This window comes from Bos indicus, chromosome 16, assembly GCF_029378745.1.
Source record: "Bos indicus isolate NIAB-ARS_2022 breed Sahiwal x Tharparkar chromosome 16, NIAB-ARS_B.indTharparkar_mat_pri_1.0, whole genome shotgun sequence".
Lineage (NCBI taxonomy): Eukaryota > Metazoa > Chordata > Mammalia > Artiodactyla > Bovidae > Bos > Bos indicus.
The window spans coordinates 51,784,092-51,796,579 of NC_091775.1; the positions used below are offsets into that span (position 1 = coordinate 51,784,092).

A 12,488-nucleotide genomic window follows, 5' to 3' on the forward strand; every position below is an offset into this window, starting at 1 on the left:
TCAAAAGTGGTGAGGCAGAAGTGTCCAGGAACAGCGTAGCATCAAACCATAGCTTGCTGTGTCCTGAAGCAGTTTGAATTCTTGTCTTTTTGCAGTGTTTTAACTCAAATGGGTGATGAAAAGGACTCTTGGAAAGTGAAAACTTTAGATGAAATTCTTCAGGAAAAGAAACGACGGAAGGAACAAGAGGAGAAAGCAGAGATAAAACGCTTAAAAAATGTAAGCTATGTTTTTTAAGTAAGTGTTTTTATTTTAAAGGAGATTTAATTTCTTTGCCCTCATTTTTCCATTAGAACAACGCTTCTTCGGTGAAGTTCTTTTGTACTTCCAAATGTCTCAGGTGAGCCCAAAATCTATTCTAAAAATTAACAAAAACATTCAGATGCTCAGTTTACTTTGAAGACAGATTGATAACTTACTAAAAAGCTGCATATAGATGACCACAGCTACATGGAAAACAAAGTATTTTGAACCTAAAATCATTAGTGCAGTTGAACTAATTTTTCTCATTTCATCATTATACTCATGATACCATTTCCAAGTATTTTTTACTATAGTAGGAAGTTGCCTTGAAATTAATGTTTTACACCTTTCTTGGTTTACCTAATAACATAGGAAAAGTTTAGTAATTTAATGAGGAGCATTGAAAGAAATACCTCTTCTTTAAGATTAGCAACAGACTTTTCTTACGTATTTATGAGATTATTGCAAATTATTTGGTGTATGAAGTATTCTTTAAGGCTCAGTTTTGTCTCATATAAACAACTAACATACTTGGCATAGAGTCTAATGTCCCTTTACATCTATGCTGGTTTTAATTTCTCAGGTTCTGGTTTACAGAGTTATTTGTAATTCTGATGTCATGGGATTTGAATGAAAGTTTTTTAGATTTTATCACATTGGTCATATGAAAAAGTGTGTATGAAAGTTGGTTTTGGGATGTTGGCAAGGTTTGCATCTTATTAAAAATAGGCTTATCTGTAAGGAAAAGTACTCTCTCCTTGCTTCTTAGTCTGATGACCGGGATTCCAAGCGGGATTCCCTTGAGGAGGGGGAGCTGAGGGACCACCGCATGGAGATAACAATAAGGAACTCGCCGTACAGAAGAGAGGACTCCATGGAAGACAGGTGAGCAGGGTGTAGCCCCGAGGAGCTTGCAGGCTGCAGGTGCGCTCACATCTGGCTGTGTGTGACCCTTATGGCCCTTCTCAGTGTGATTTTGTAAGTTGGAGGTCACCACCTCCATGGAAATGAGCCTTGTGTGGTGTCAGGTAACAGCTCCCCACTCTGCTTAGGAGAAGTGTGAGTGTGTGCTCCTTTCTTTGTGATTGCTCTTCAGTGAAGTCAGCACAACTCACATAGTACATTTAAGGAATTGGGTGTTTGTGATGATTTCTATACGTACTGTCTAAAATTATCTACAAATAAACCAGAGTTGCTGCTGAAAGATACTTGAGCGAGGCCTAGGAGAAACAGAAACAGAAGCAGTCCTGCCAAAGCTGCACCTCTGACATTTCTTCCTATGCTGTGGCTTCTCCTCGCTTTTTTTCCCTTCGTGTCCATCATCAAACAGTCAAAAACACTATAACGAGAAATTAAGGCTAAAAGGTATAGACTGTGCATTCTCCCAAGGTTTTGGTTTTATACTCAGTTGGGAATATGAAATGACCTTTTGAGGTCATTAAGTTTGACTAAAATTGTGGGACCTTCTTTTTTAACAGCTTTTTTAAGTGAGAGACTGCACAGATTTAATGTATGCAGTTTGATAAGTTGTTATACACGATCAAGATAATTAACACTGCATGTCTGTCACACCCTAGAGTTTCCTCAGAGAGCATTTTTGTTCCGTATAACACACTGATTTCCACTGTATTTTCCATCTGAATCTGTGTTTAGTACACAGTTTGGGCTTAAGTTTCATAATCGTTGTTATTAAAGTCAATAAGTCATGTCTGGCTCTTTTGCGACCCCAGCGGACTATAACCCACCAGGCTCCTCTGTCCTTGGTATTTCTCAGGCAAGAATACTGGAGTGGGTTGTCATTTCCTTCTCCAGGGGATCTTTACTACCCAGGGATAGAGCACATGTCTCCTGCATTGGCAGGCACATTCTTTACGGCTGAGCCACCAGGGAAGCCTGAGTGTCATAATGAGCACAGTCTTTGAGGTGATGGTTGAGGCTCTCCTTTATGTTCTGAACCCTTCCCTTCCCTGGGCTGGGGAGACTCCCTGATGCCCTGGTGCTCCCTACTTCCCTCTCAGGTGACATAATGCCATGGTGTCTCATTGCAGAGGAGAGGAAGATGATTCTTTGGCTATCAAACCACCCCAGCAGATGTCTCGGAAGGAAAAAGCACATCACAGGAAAGACGAAAAGAGAAAAGAGAAACGTAGGCATCGCAGTCACTCAGCAGAAGGGGGTACAAAGCATTTGTTTCATTTTGTGTTGTGTTCAGATACGGTCTCCTTCCTACTTCATGATCTGCTACGTTCTTCAGAGCTCAGCTGAGAGAGAAGAGAATAAAATTTTAGCTAAAAGTATAAATTTATTATAGATCATTCTGAATAGATACTTCATTTTCCTTTTGGTGTGTTTTCCCCTCACTGCATTGTTCTGGGGAAGCTGGTCTGTGTCTTAATTCAGCGTGGGAAGGCCGCTCTTCAGTGCTCAATTGCTTTTAAGAAACAGATGCTTGATAAAGTCCAAGTAGTGAGTTTGCTGTCACACCAATATCGAGAGCTTCTTAGGGATATTGGGAAACTGAACCTGGGCCTGATGTAAATCTTGTTAAACGCAGGTGGCTAATGTGGTTTATAATGTGATGCAGAAACTAAAAGGAGTTAAGCTTTGTCCTGTGTTCTTTACAAAGGATGACTTTTTTAAAATCATGAGACTAATGTAGCCTAATCACAGTTTATTTAATACAGAAAATTGAGAAGATAGAGACCACAGTTCTGTTCAGTGATAATCACGTTATTTTTGTTTTTTGTTTTTCTTAACTTCACGCTTACTGCCTAGCGTTTTATGTCTTCATCTTTTTTCTTTTTTTTTTAAACAAAAGTCATGGTTGTTTCTCCAAGTCTTTTTTTTTTTTGGCTGCACTGGGTCTTCATTGCTACTCAGGCTTTCTCTAATTGCAGCAAGCAGGGGCTACTCTTTGTTGCAGTGCAGGTTTCTTATTGCAGGGGCTTCTCTTGTTGCAGAGCATAGGCTCTAGGACACACAGGCTTCAGTCTTTGAGGCACATGGGCTTAATTGCTCCGCAGCATGTGGGATCTTCCTGGACTGGGGATCAAACCCTTGTCCCCTGCATTGGTAGGTGGATCCTTAACCACTACACCACCAGGGAAGTCACTGATTAGATATTTTTTCTTTTTTTCACTGGGTATTGTTGAGTTTTGGAGGTTAAGTCTCCTCTCACGACACATGCTGTTTGCCCATAGGGAAGCACGCCAGAGTGAAAGAGAAGGAGCGGGAGCATGAGCGCCGGAAGCGGCACCGGGAGGAGCAGGACAAGGCTCGGAGGGAGTGGGAGCGGCAGAAGCGGAGGGAGCTGGCCCGGGAGCACTCGCGCAGGGAGAGGTAGGTGCCCTGATGACAGCAGAGAGGGCACGCAGGTCACACAGACGGGAACTGGGCAGGAAGCGGCCCAGAGGCTTGTCCTGAAGGGAGCGAGGGCTCCCTGCACATGGGGCTGCACATGTGAGGTGACAGAAGTTGACGAGGGGAACAAAAACCTGTGCACCGAGGCTGCTCAGGTGCCCAGGAGCCCGGCTGAGCGGGTGAGAGAATGTGGTCCTGACTCAAGGCAGAGTCCCCGACTCAGCTTCTGAGGTGGTCCCTCAGGGAAGGATACTGCTGGAGGGAGCTGGGAGTCTAGGAGGAGCTGAGAGGTGAAGAGTGAAGGTTTGGGCCAGACCTGCAACAGCGGGGGAAGGAGAGTAGGGGGGGTGGTGGCCATTAGGGGTCGGGGGGCTGTCCACACCCTCAGACGACGTCCATGTGAGGGTGGTAAGGGACAAGCCTGGGGCGAGGCGGGCTAGGCCGCTGTCCCATCCCGGTGGAGCCATCCTGGAGGCGGCCCGTCCCTGCGTGTGCACCTGTGGCACAGCGAGGAGGGGCTTCGCTGTGGGTGACTTGCCGCCTGCTTGGCCGGTGGGTGTGCACCAGGCGCCTGCTCTGTTCTAGGGACCTTGTCCAGGAAGACTGACCAACAAGGCATATTGCTTAGGGTTCTCAGGGGTTACAATAGAAGTAGACTCGGGTTCTTCCAAACAAACAAACAAAAAAGACAAAGAAACCCCAAAGGCCCTGAAATGGCCAGGAGCTAGGACACCAGCCTCTGGTGCTTTTGTCTCCAGGGGCCTCTCTGTGGGCTCAGAGTCCCAGAGGAATATCTGTTAACCCAAGTCTGTCCTACATGGCCGAGGCGTGACCCCTAGGCTACCTCTGTGTCCTGTGGTCATTTCCAGGGAGAGCTTGGGAGCTGGGCTGCTCTACAGGAGGGGAGTAGTAGGGTGGAAGGTGTGGACATTCCCAGCAGCTAGGGCCCCACAAAAGGCAGGGAAGGCAGGTGTGAGAAGGGTCTATGTTTGCAGTGCTCTGTCCAGTGTGGTAGGGGCACACAGCTATGCAGACACAGTAGTGACCCCAAGGAATCCATGCTTGAAAATAAAGAGAAGCACATGGAACGGTGCAGCAGTGGCCACACTGTACAAGGCGAGCTCACAGGGTTAGCCTCACAGTCACTGAATGGCAGCAACTGGGAGGAAAGGTTGGAAGGCATGGTTGCTGCAGGACGTTGTCTAGAATGTCCAGTGTTCAACAGAGAGCTCTAAGACAAATAGGATTTAACCCCTTCTAAGGAAGAAAAACATCATAGAAACAGTGTGTTCCAGACTTGGCGACCTAGAAGCATGGAACTTGAAGATGGACATCGTGCCTTCTAATGACAGCGAGGAAAAGGTTGAAGAAAAGCTGAGGGACAGCGTCTATGGGACCAGCATGTGCACAGTGGTAGTCTTGGAAGGAAGGGGGAACAGCTGAAACTGTCCCAAATTTGATGAAAAATATTTATCTACATATCAGAGAAGCTCAGTGAACCCCGAATAGTATAAGTACAAAGCAACAGTTGTACCAGGAAAACCAATGGGAAATTGGGGAAGGGCAGGAATGCTGGTAGCCCAAAATTCTGTGTGCGTCACAGCCTGCCTCCCAAGTGAGGGCAAGTGAGCAGAGGCTCTCTGCCAGCAACGTGGGCATTCTGGGAAGTGCTTAAGGACAACCTTCAAGCTGAGCAGAAATGACACCAGAAGAAAAGGCTAGCCCTGGGCGTGGCTGAATTGCAGGTTGGGACAAAAGCCCCTGTAAACATGCTTCTTCTCCCATCTTGTCTGAATTACTACAAGAGACACAGGATTGCATAAAACAATGATTAAAACACTGTGTGGTCAAGTAGCCATAATGTGTATAAACTGCAGGAGGAAACGGGAGTGGGGGCTGTATGTGAACAAGATCTGCATTTCCTGGAGCTTAATCTCATGAGATGCACACTGCAATCTCTAGAGCAACTTCTAAAAAGTAGTAAATAGAGGAATTAAAATGATTTGCTCAAAATCCCCATTTAAACCCCAAATGGGTAACTGCCTGGTAGTCCAGTGATTAGGACTCCCTCTTCTGCCACAGGGGGCCTGGTTTTGATCCCCGGTTGGGAAATTAAGATCCTGCACGCTTCATGGTGCAGCCAAAAAAGAAACCATCCCAACTGGGAGAAAGAGAGAAACCAAAAAACAAGACAAAAGAAGGTGGGGGTACGGGGGGCAGCAGCTGTATCCATAGTTACATTCAGTGTGAGATGAGTCTCTGCACCAAACATGGGAGAGCCTGTCAGACAGAAAACAAGATCCAGCTGTGTGCTGTGTCAGAGGGACATCTTAGAGTTGGAGACAAAAGTAGGTTGAAAGTAAAGGAGGAGGACTTTGTTGGAGGTCCAGTGGGTAGGATTCCATGCTTCCAATGCAAGGGGCACAGGTTCGATCCCTGGTCATGGAACTAGGATCCCACACCCCACGTGGCAGCCAGAAAATGAAATGATGGGAAAGGATGGCCCATGCACACGACAACAGTAAAAGGGCCTGAGTGGCTACACTGACGTCAGACAAAATGGATGTTACAAAAGACACTGGAGGTAGAGACCCTCATGACGACATAAATGCAGAGCAGGAAGATGCGACCAGGGTAAATGTTTTGGCACCTGGTGTTGGACCCCAACCTGACACAACTGAAGGCAGTCCATTGACTCTGGGTGGAAGCATCGGGGTCCCATGCCAGTCATCAGTAGTAAAGCTGGAGAAAATCAGCAAGGATGTAGACAATTTGGAAGATGCTACCAGCCAAACGTCCTGACAGGTGGGCACAGCGGTGCAGCTGCAGGACACACGTCTGAAAGCTTCTAGGATGTGTTTCCACAAAACTCCAAGCTGTGTGAGGGGCCTCAGAAGAACTGAGGCTGAACAAAGTGTGCCCTCTTATCACAGAAGAGTTCAATTAAGGTTCGCAACGGAAAGAAACTGGGCCAGGTGGGGTATCCTCAGATGTTTGAAATCCAACAACCCATTTCTGAAAAACCTATGGCCAGCACAAGAAACGATGAGGAAAAATACAAACTATTTGACTTTTTTTTTTTTTTTAACAGCTCAGCTTTTTATTCAATGTGTTACTAAAGAGATTTAGTCAAAAAGACCAAAGCCCATGTCATCATCAGACTCTTCAGATTCTTCTTTCTTTGCTTCTACTTTCTTCTCCTCAGCTGGGGCAGCAGCAGTGGATGGGGCAGGACCTCCTGCTGGTGCAGCACCGGCCGCTGGGGCGGGTCCACCAGCCCCCACATTGCAGATGAGGCTCCCGATGTTGACATTGGCCAAAGCCTTTGCAAACAAACCTGGCCAGAAAGGCTCAACATTTACACCGGCTGCTTTAATGAGGGCATTGATCTTATCCTCCATGACCGTCACCTCATCATCGTGCAGAATGAGGGCAGAGTAGATACAAGCAAGCTCGGAGACGGAGGCCATGGTGCGAGCGAGTGCTAGGTGGGGGCTGCCGAGCGCGGTGCTAGTCGCCGGATGAAGTGAGGGCCTCACCCCAAAACAGCCTTAGCTTCCTCGGAAGAACCAAGCACCTTAGCGGCAGCGGAGGAAAGAGCTTGACTTTTTATTTTTGAGGGCTGAAAAATGCGTACAACTTGTGGGATCTTAGTTCTCTGATAGGGATCGAACCCAGGCCCCACCAGTGAAAAGTGCCCAGTCCTAATCACTGGACCGCCAGGGAACTCCCTGGAAATGTTTTGAACTAAATGAGAATAGAAGCAGTATATCAGAACCTAGGGCTGTGGCTACCGTTTTGCTTAAAGTGAAGTGTTTTGGCTGTAAACACCTAAACCAGATCCCTGCGTGGGGCTATGGCTCCCTTCCTTTCCTTAGATGGAAGGCCCAGGAAGACTTGCCTTCTAGTAGAAGTGGATTAAAACTATGCACACCTGGGGAAAGCCCTGGTGTGTCTCAGAGCATCAGCTGAGCAGAAAGACCAAGTGGGGTTTCAGCCCTAGGCAGTTACCTCCTTGGACCAGAACTTTCCTCTTGGCCAGTTGTTAAGGATGGGGTTAACAGGACTCGAGTTCTGGTTTTTAAAAGCCCTTTGTGGGCTGAAAAACCCAGTTCAGTTCAGTTCAGTCGCTGAATCGTGTTGGATTCTGCACCCGACGGATTGCAAAATGCCAGGCTTCCTTGTCCATCACCAACTCCCAGAGCTTGCTCAAATTCATGTCCATCCAGTCAGTGATGCCATCCAACCATCTCATCCTCTGTTGTCCCCTTCTCCTGCTGCCTTCAGTCTTTCCCAGGTCTTTTCATCCTGTCAGCTCTTCCCATCAGGTGGCCAAAGGATTGGAACTTCAGCTTCAGCATCAGTCCTTCCAATGAATATTCAGGACTGATTTCCTTTAGGATTGACTGATTTGCTCTCCTTGCAGTCTAAGGGACTCTCAAGAGTCTTCTCCAATACCATAATTCAAATGCATCAGTTCTTTAGTGCTCAGCTTTCTTTATGGTCCAACTCTCACATCCATACATGACTATTGGAAAACCATAGCTTTGTCTAGACAAACCTTTGTTGGCAAAGTAATGTCTCTGCTTTTTAATATGCTGTCTAGGTTGGTCATAGCTTTTCTTCCAAGGAGCAAGCATCTTTTAATTTCATGGCTACAGTTACCATCTGCAGTGATTTTGGAGCCCCCCAAAATAAAGTCTCACTATTTCCACATTTTCCCCATCTATTTGCCATGAAGTGATGGGACCGGATGCCATGATCTTAGTTCTTTGACTGTTGAGTTTTAAGCCAACTTTTTCACTCTCATCTTTCACTTTGATCAAGAGGCTCTTTAATTCTTTGCTTTCTGCCATAAGGGTGTTCTCGTCTGCATATCTGAGGTTATTGATATTTCTCCTGGCAGTCTTGATTCCAGCTTGTGCGTCATCCAGCCCAGCATTTCACATGATGTACTCTGCATATAAATTAAATAAGCAGGGTGACAGTATACAGCCTTGGAATACTCCTTTCCCAATTTAGAACCAGTCCGTTGTTCCATGTCTGGTTCTCACTGTTGCTTCTTGACTTGCATACAGATTTCTCAGGAGACAGGTGAGGTGGTCTGGTATTCTCTCTTGAAGAATTTTCCACAGTTTGTTGTGATCCGTATAGTCAAAGGCTTTGGTGTACTCAATAAAGCAGTAGTAAATGTTTTTCTGGAACTCTTGCTTTTTCAATAATCCAGCGGATGTTGGCAATTTGATCTCTGCTTCCTCTGCCTTTTCTAAATCCAGCTTGAACATCTGGAAGTTCTTGGTTCATGTACTGTTGAAGCCTCGATTGGAGCATTTTGAGCATTACTTCCCTAGCATGTGAGATGAGTGCAATTGTATGGTAGTTTGAACATTCTTTGGCATTGCCTTTCTTTGAGATTGGAATGAAAACTGACCTTTTCCAGTCCTGTGGCCACTGCTGAGTTTTCCAAATTTGCTGGCATATTGAGTGCAGCACTTTGACAGCATCATCTTTTAGGACTTGAAATAGCTCCACTGGAATTCCATCACTTCCACTAGCTTTGTGTGTAGTGATGCTTCCTAAGGCCCACTTGACTTTGGACTCCAGGATATCTGGCTTTGGTGAGTCATCACACCATCGTCGTTATCTAGGTCATTAAGATCTTTTTTGTATAGTTCTGTGTATATTGCCACTTCTTAATATCTTCTGCTTCTGTTAGGTCCGTGCCATTTCTGTCTTTTATTGTGCTCATCTTTGCATGAAATGTTCCCTTGTTATCTCTGATTTTCTTGAAGAGATCTCTAGTCTTTCCCATTCTGTTGTTTTCATCTTTTTTTTTTTGCATTGATCACTGAGGAGGCTTTCTTATCTCTCTGTGCTGTTCTTTGGAACTCTGCATTTAGATGGGTAATCTTCCCTTTTCTCCTTTGCCTTTCACGTCTCTTCTTTTCTCAGCTATTTGCAAGCCCTCCTAAGATAACCATTTTGCCTTTTTGCATTTCTTTTTCTTGGGGATGGTCTTGATCCCTGCCTCCTGTAGGATGTCACAAACCTCCATCCATAGTTCTTCAGGCACTCTGTATGTCAGATCTAATCCCTTGAATCTATTTGTCACTTCCACTGTATAATTGTAACGGATTTGATTTAGGTCATACTTGAATGGCCTAGTGGTTTTCCCTACTTTCCTCCATTTAAGTCTGAATTTGGCAATAAGGAGTTCATGATCGGAGCCACAGTCAGCTCCAGGTCTTGTTTTTGCTGACTGTATAGAGCTTCTTCTTCTCTGGCTGCAAAGAATATAATCAGTCTGATTTCAGTATTGATCATCTGGTGATGTCCATGTGTAGAGTCTTCTCTTGTGTTGTTGGAAGAGGCTGTTTGCTATGATCAGTGCATTCTCTTGGCAAAACTCTGTTACCCTTTGCCCTGCCTCATTTTGTACTCTAAGGCCAAACTTGCCTCTTACTCCAGGTATCTCTTGACTCCCTACTTTTGCATTCCAGTCCCCTAGGATGAAAAGGACATCTTTTTTGGTGTTAGTTCTAGAAGGTCTTGTAGGTCATCATAGAACCATTCAACTTCAGCTTCTTCAGCATTAGTGGTTGGGGCATAGACTTGGATTACTGTGTTATTGAATGGTTTGCCTTGGAAACGAACAGAGCTCATTCTGTCATTTTTAAGACTGCACCTACATTCTGTATTTAACTTATATGAAGAGTACATCATGCAAAACGCCGGGTTTTATGAAGCACAAGCTGGCATCAATATTGCTGGGAGAAATACCAATAACCTCAGATATGCAGATGACACCACCCTTACGGCAGAAAATGAAAAGGAGCTAAAAAGCCTCTTGATGAAAGTGAGAGTGAAAAAGCTGGCTTAAAACTCAGCATTCAAAAAACAAAGACCATGGCATCCAGTCCCATCACTTCATGGCAAGTAGATGTGGAGACAGTAGAAACAGTGACAGACTTTATTTTCTTGGGCTCCAAAATCACTGCAGATGGTGACTGCAGCCATAAAATTAAAAGACACTTGCTTCTTGGAAGAAAAGCTATGACCAACCTAGACAGCATATTAAAAAGCAGAGATACTTCTTTGCCAACAAAGGTTCTTCTAGTCAAAGCTATGGTTTTTCCAGTAGTCATGTATGGGTGTGAGAGTTGGACCATAAAGAAAGCTGAGCACTGAAGAATTGATGCATTTGAACTGTGGTGTTGGAGAAGACTCTTGAGAGTCCCTTGGACTGCAAGGAGAGCAAATCAGTCAATCCTGAAGGAAATCAGGCCTGAATATTCATTGGAAGGACTGATGCTGAAGCTGAAGTTCCAATCTTTTGGCCACCTGATGGGAGGAGCTGACAGGTTGGAAAAGACCTGCATGCTGGGAAAGATTGAAGGCAGCAGAAAGGGACAACAGAGGATGAGATGGTTGGATGGCATCACTGACTCGGTGGACATGAGTTTGAGCAAGCTACGGGATTGGTGATGGACATCCATTTCTTCTAAGGGATTCTTGCCCACAGTAGTAGATACAATGGTCATCTGAATTAAATTCTCCCATTCTTGTCCATTTTAGCTCACTGATACCTAAAATGTTGATGGTCACCCTTGCCATCTCCTGTTTGACCACTTCTAATTTACCTTAATTCAGGGACCTAACATTCCAGGTTCCTACGCAATCTTGTTCTTTACAGCCTCCAACTGTGTACCTCCATCGCCAGTCACATCTGCAACTGGGTGTAGTTTTCGCTTGGGCTCCTTCACTTCATTTTTTCTGGAGGTGTTTCTCCACTCTTCTCTAGGTGCATGCTGGGCACCTACCGGCCTGGGGAGTATATCTTTCACTGTTGTATCTCTCTGCCTTTTCATACTGTTCATGGGGTTCTCAAGGCAAGAATACTGAAATGGCTTGCCAGAGGGATAGTTTATAAATGCAGCAAAAAGCACTGAGGGCCAAAAAGAAAGCTTCCGGTTTCGGGGGTGAGAAAAGATTTGGTGTGCTCCTGTTCCAGGGACCGCCTCGAGCAGTTAGAGAGGAAGCGAGAACGGGAACGCAAGATGCGGGAACAGCAGAAGGAGCAGCGGGAGCAGAAGGAGCGGGAGCGGCGGGCCGAGGAGAGGCGCAAGGAGCGGGAGGCCCGGCGGGAAGGTGGGTGGGGCCCCTGAGGTGGATGGAGCCCGGGAGTTGGGCGAGGCGGAAGGGTAGGGGAAGGCTGAAGGAGGGCAAGGTGGGCGGGGGCGAGCGAGAGGGCTAGGTGATGCTGCAGGTCCCGGGGTGTGAGCTGTGCACCCTGGATAGCCATGTCTGGTGTCCACCTCCCTAATGCCCAGTGGGTGATAGGCCTGGGCTTGAGGAGGTGGGTTCTGTCCCCTGCCTTTGACCAGTAGAGAGCAGTCTAGAATGCCCACGTGGGTCCTCTGGTGGCTTCCTGGACTCCTTCCCGGGCTGTAGGCATGTGTGCGCCTAGAGGAAAAGGGGACTGCCCCCAGCCCCTGTGCTGTTCTTGCGCAGTGTCTGCACATCACCGGACCGTGAGAGAGGACTACAGCGATAAGGTGAAAGCCAGCCACTGGAGCCGTAGCCCACTCCGGCCTCCTCGAGAAAGGCTTGAGCCGGGGGACAGCCGGAAGCCAGGTAAGGCCGCACAGCGCCTGCGGACCCAGCACAGGGTGGTCTTTGCTAGGGGGACACCTGAGTTCAGAGACTGATGCTTCACAACATCACAGGGTGCTGCAGTACCTGTGTGTGTGATGGGCTATTTGTGTAAGTTCATGCGCTGGAGGATTTGAAGACTTGTCTTCCTCCCAAGTGTCTGTAGATGAGCTGGTCCTCTTATATGAGAAGCACCATCTAATGTTTTATTTTAAAACATTGCCCCACATTCA

General features: G+C 46.3%; 1 protein-coding gene and 1 pseudogene across 12 annotated transcripts in view; one reads left to right on the forward strand and one right to left on the reverse strand.

The window, feature by feature from the left end:
- Window positions 1–12,488, forward strand: part of LOC109570288 (cyclin-dependent kinase 11B) — a 40,545-nt gene that overhangs the window by 23,106 nt on the left and 4,951 nt on the right. For 10 of the 12 annotated variants that reach the window (XM_019976109.2, XM_019976106.2, XM_019976105.2 and 7 more), the window contains 6 exons: window positions 96–219; window positions 1,013–1,128; window positions 2,292–2,419; window positions 3,444–3,582; window positions 11,615–11,751; window positions 12,115–12,237. In XM_019976109.2, the coding sequence (XP_019831668.1) occupies window positions 96–219; window positions 1,013–1,128; window positions 2,292–2,419; window positions 3,444–3,582; window positions 11,615–11,751; window positions 12,115–12,237 (767 nt within the window). The remainder of the gene's footprint in view (window positions 1–95; window positions 220–1,012; window positions 1,129–2,291; window positions 2,420–3,443; window positions 3,583–11,614; window positions 11,752–12,114; window positions 12,238–12,488) is intronic. The other 2 variants (XM_019976112.2, XM_019976114.2) reach the window with 1 other exon arrangement.
- Window positions 6,675–7,186, reverse strand: LOC109570293 (large ribosomal subunit protein P1 pseudogene; annotated as a pseudogene).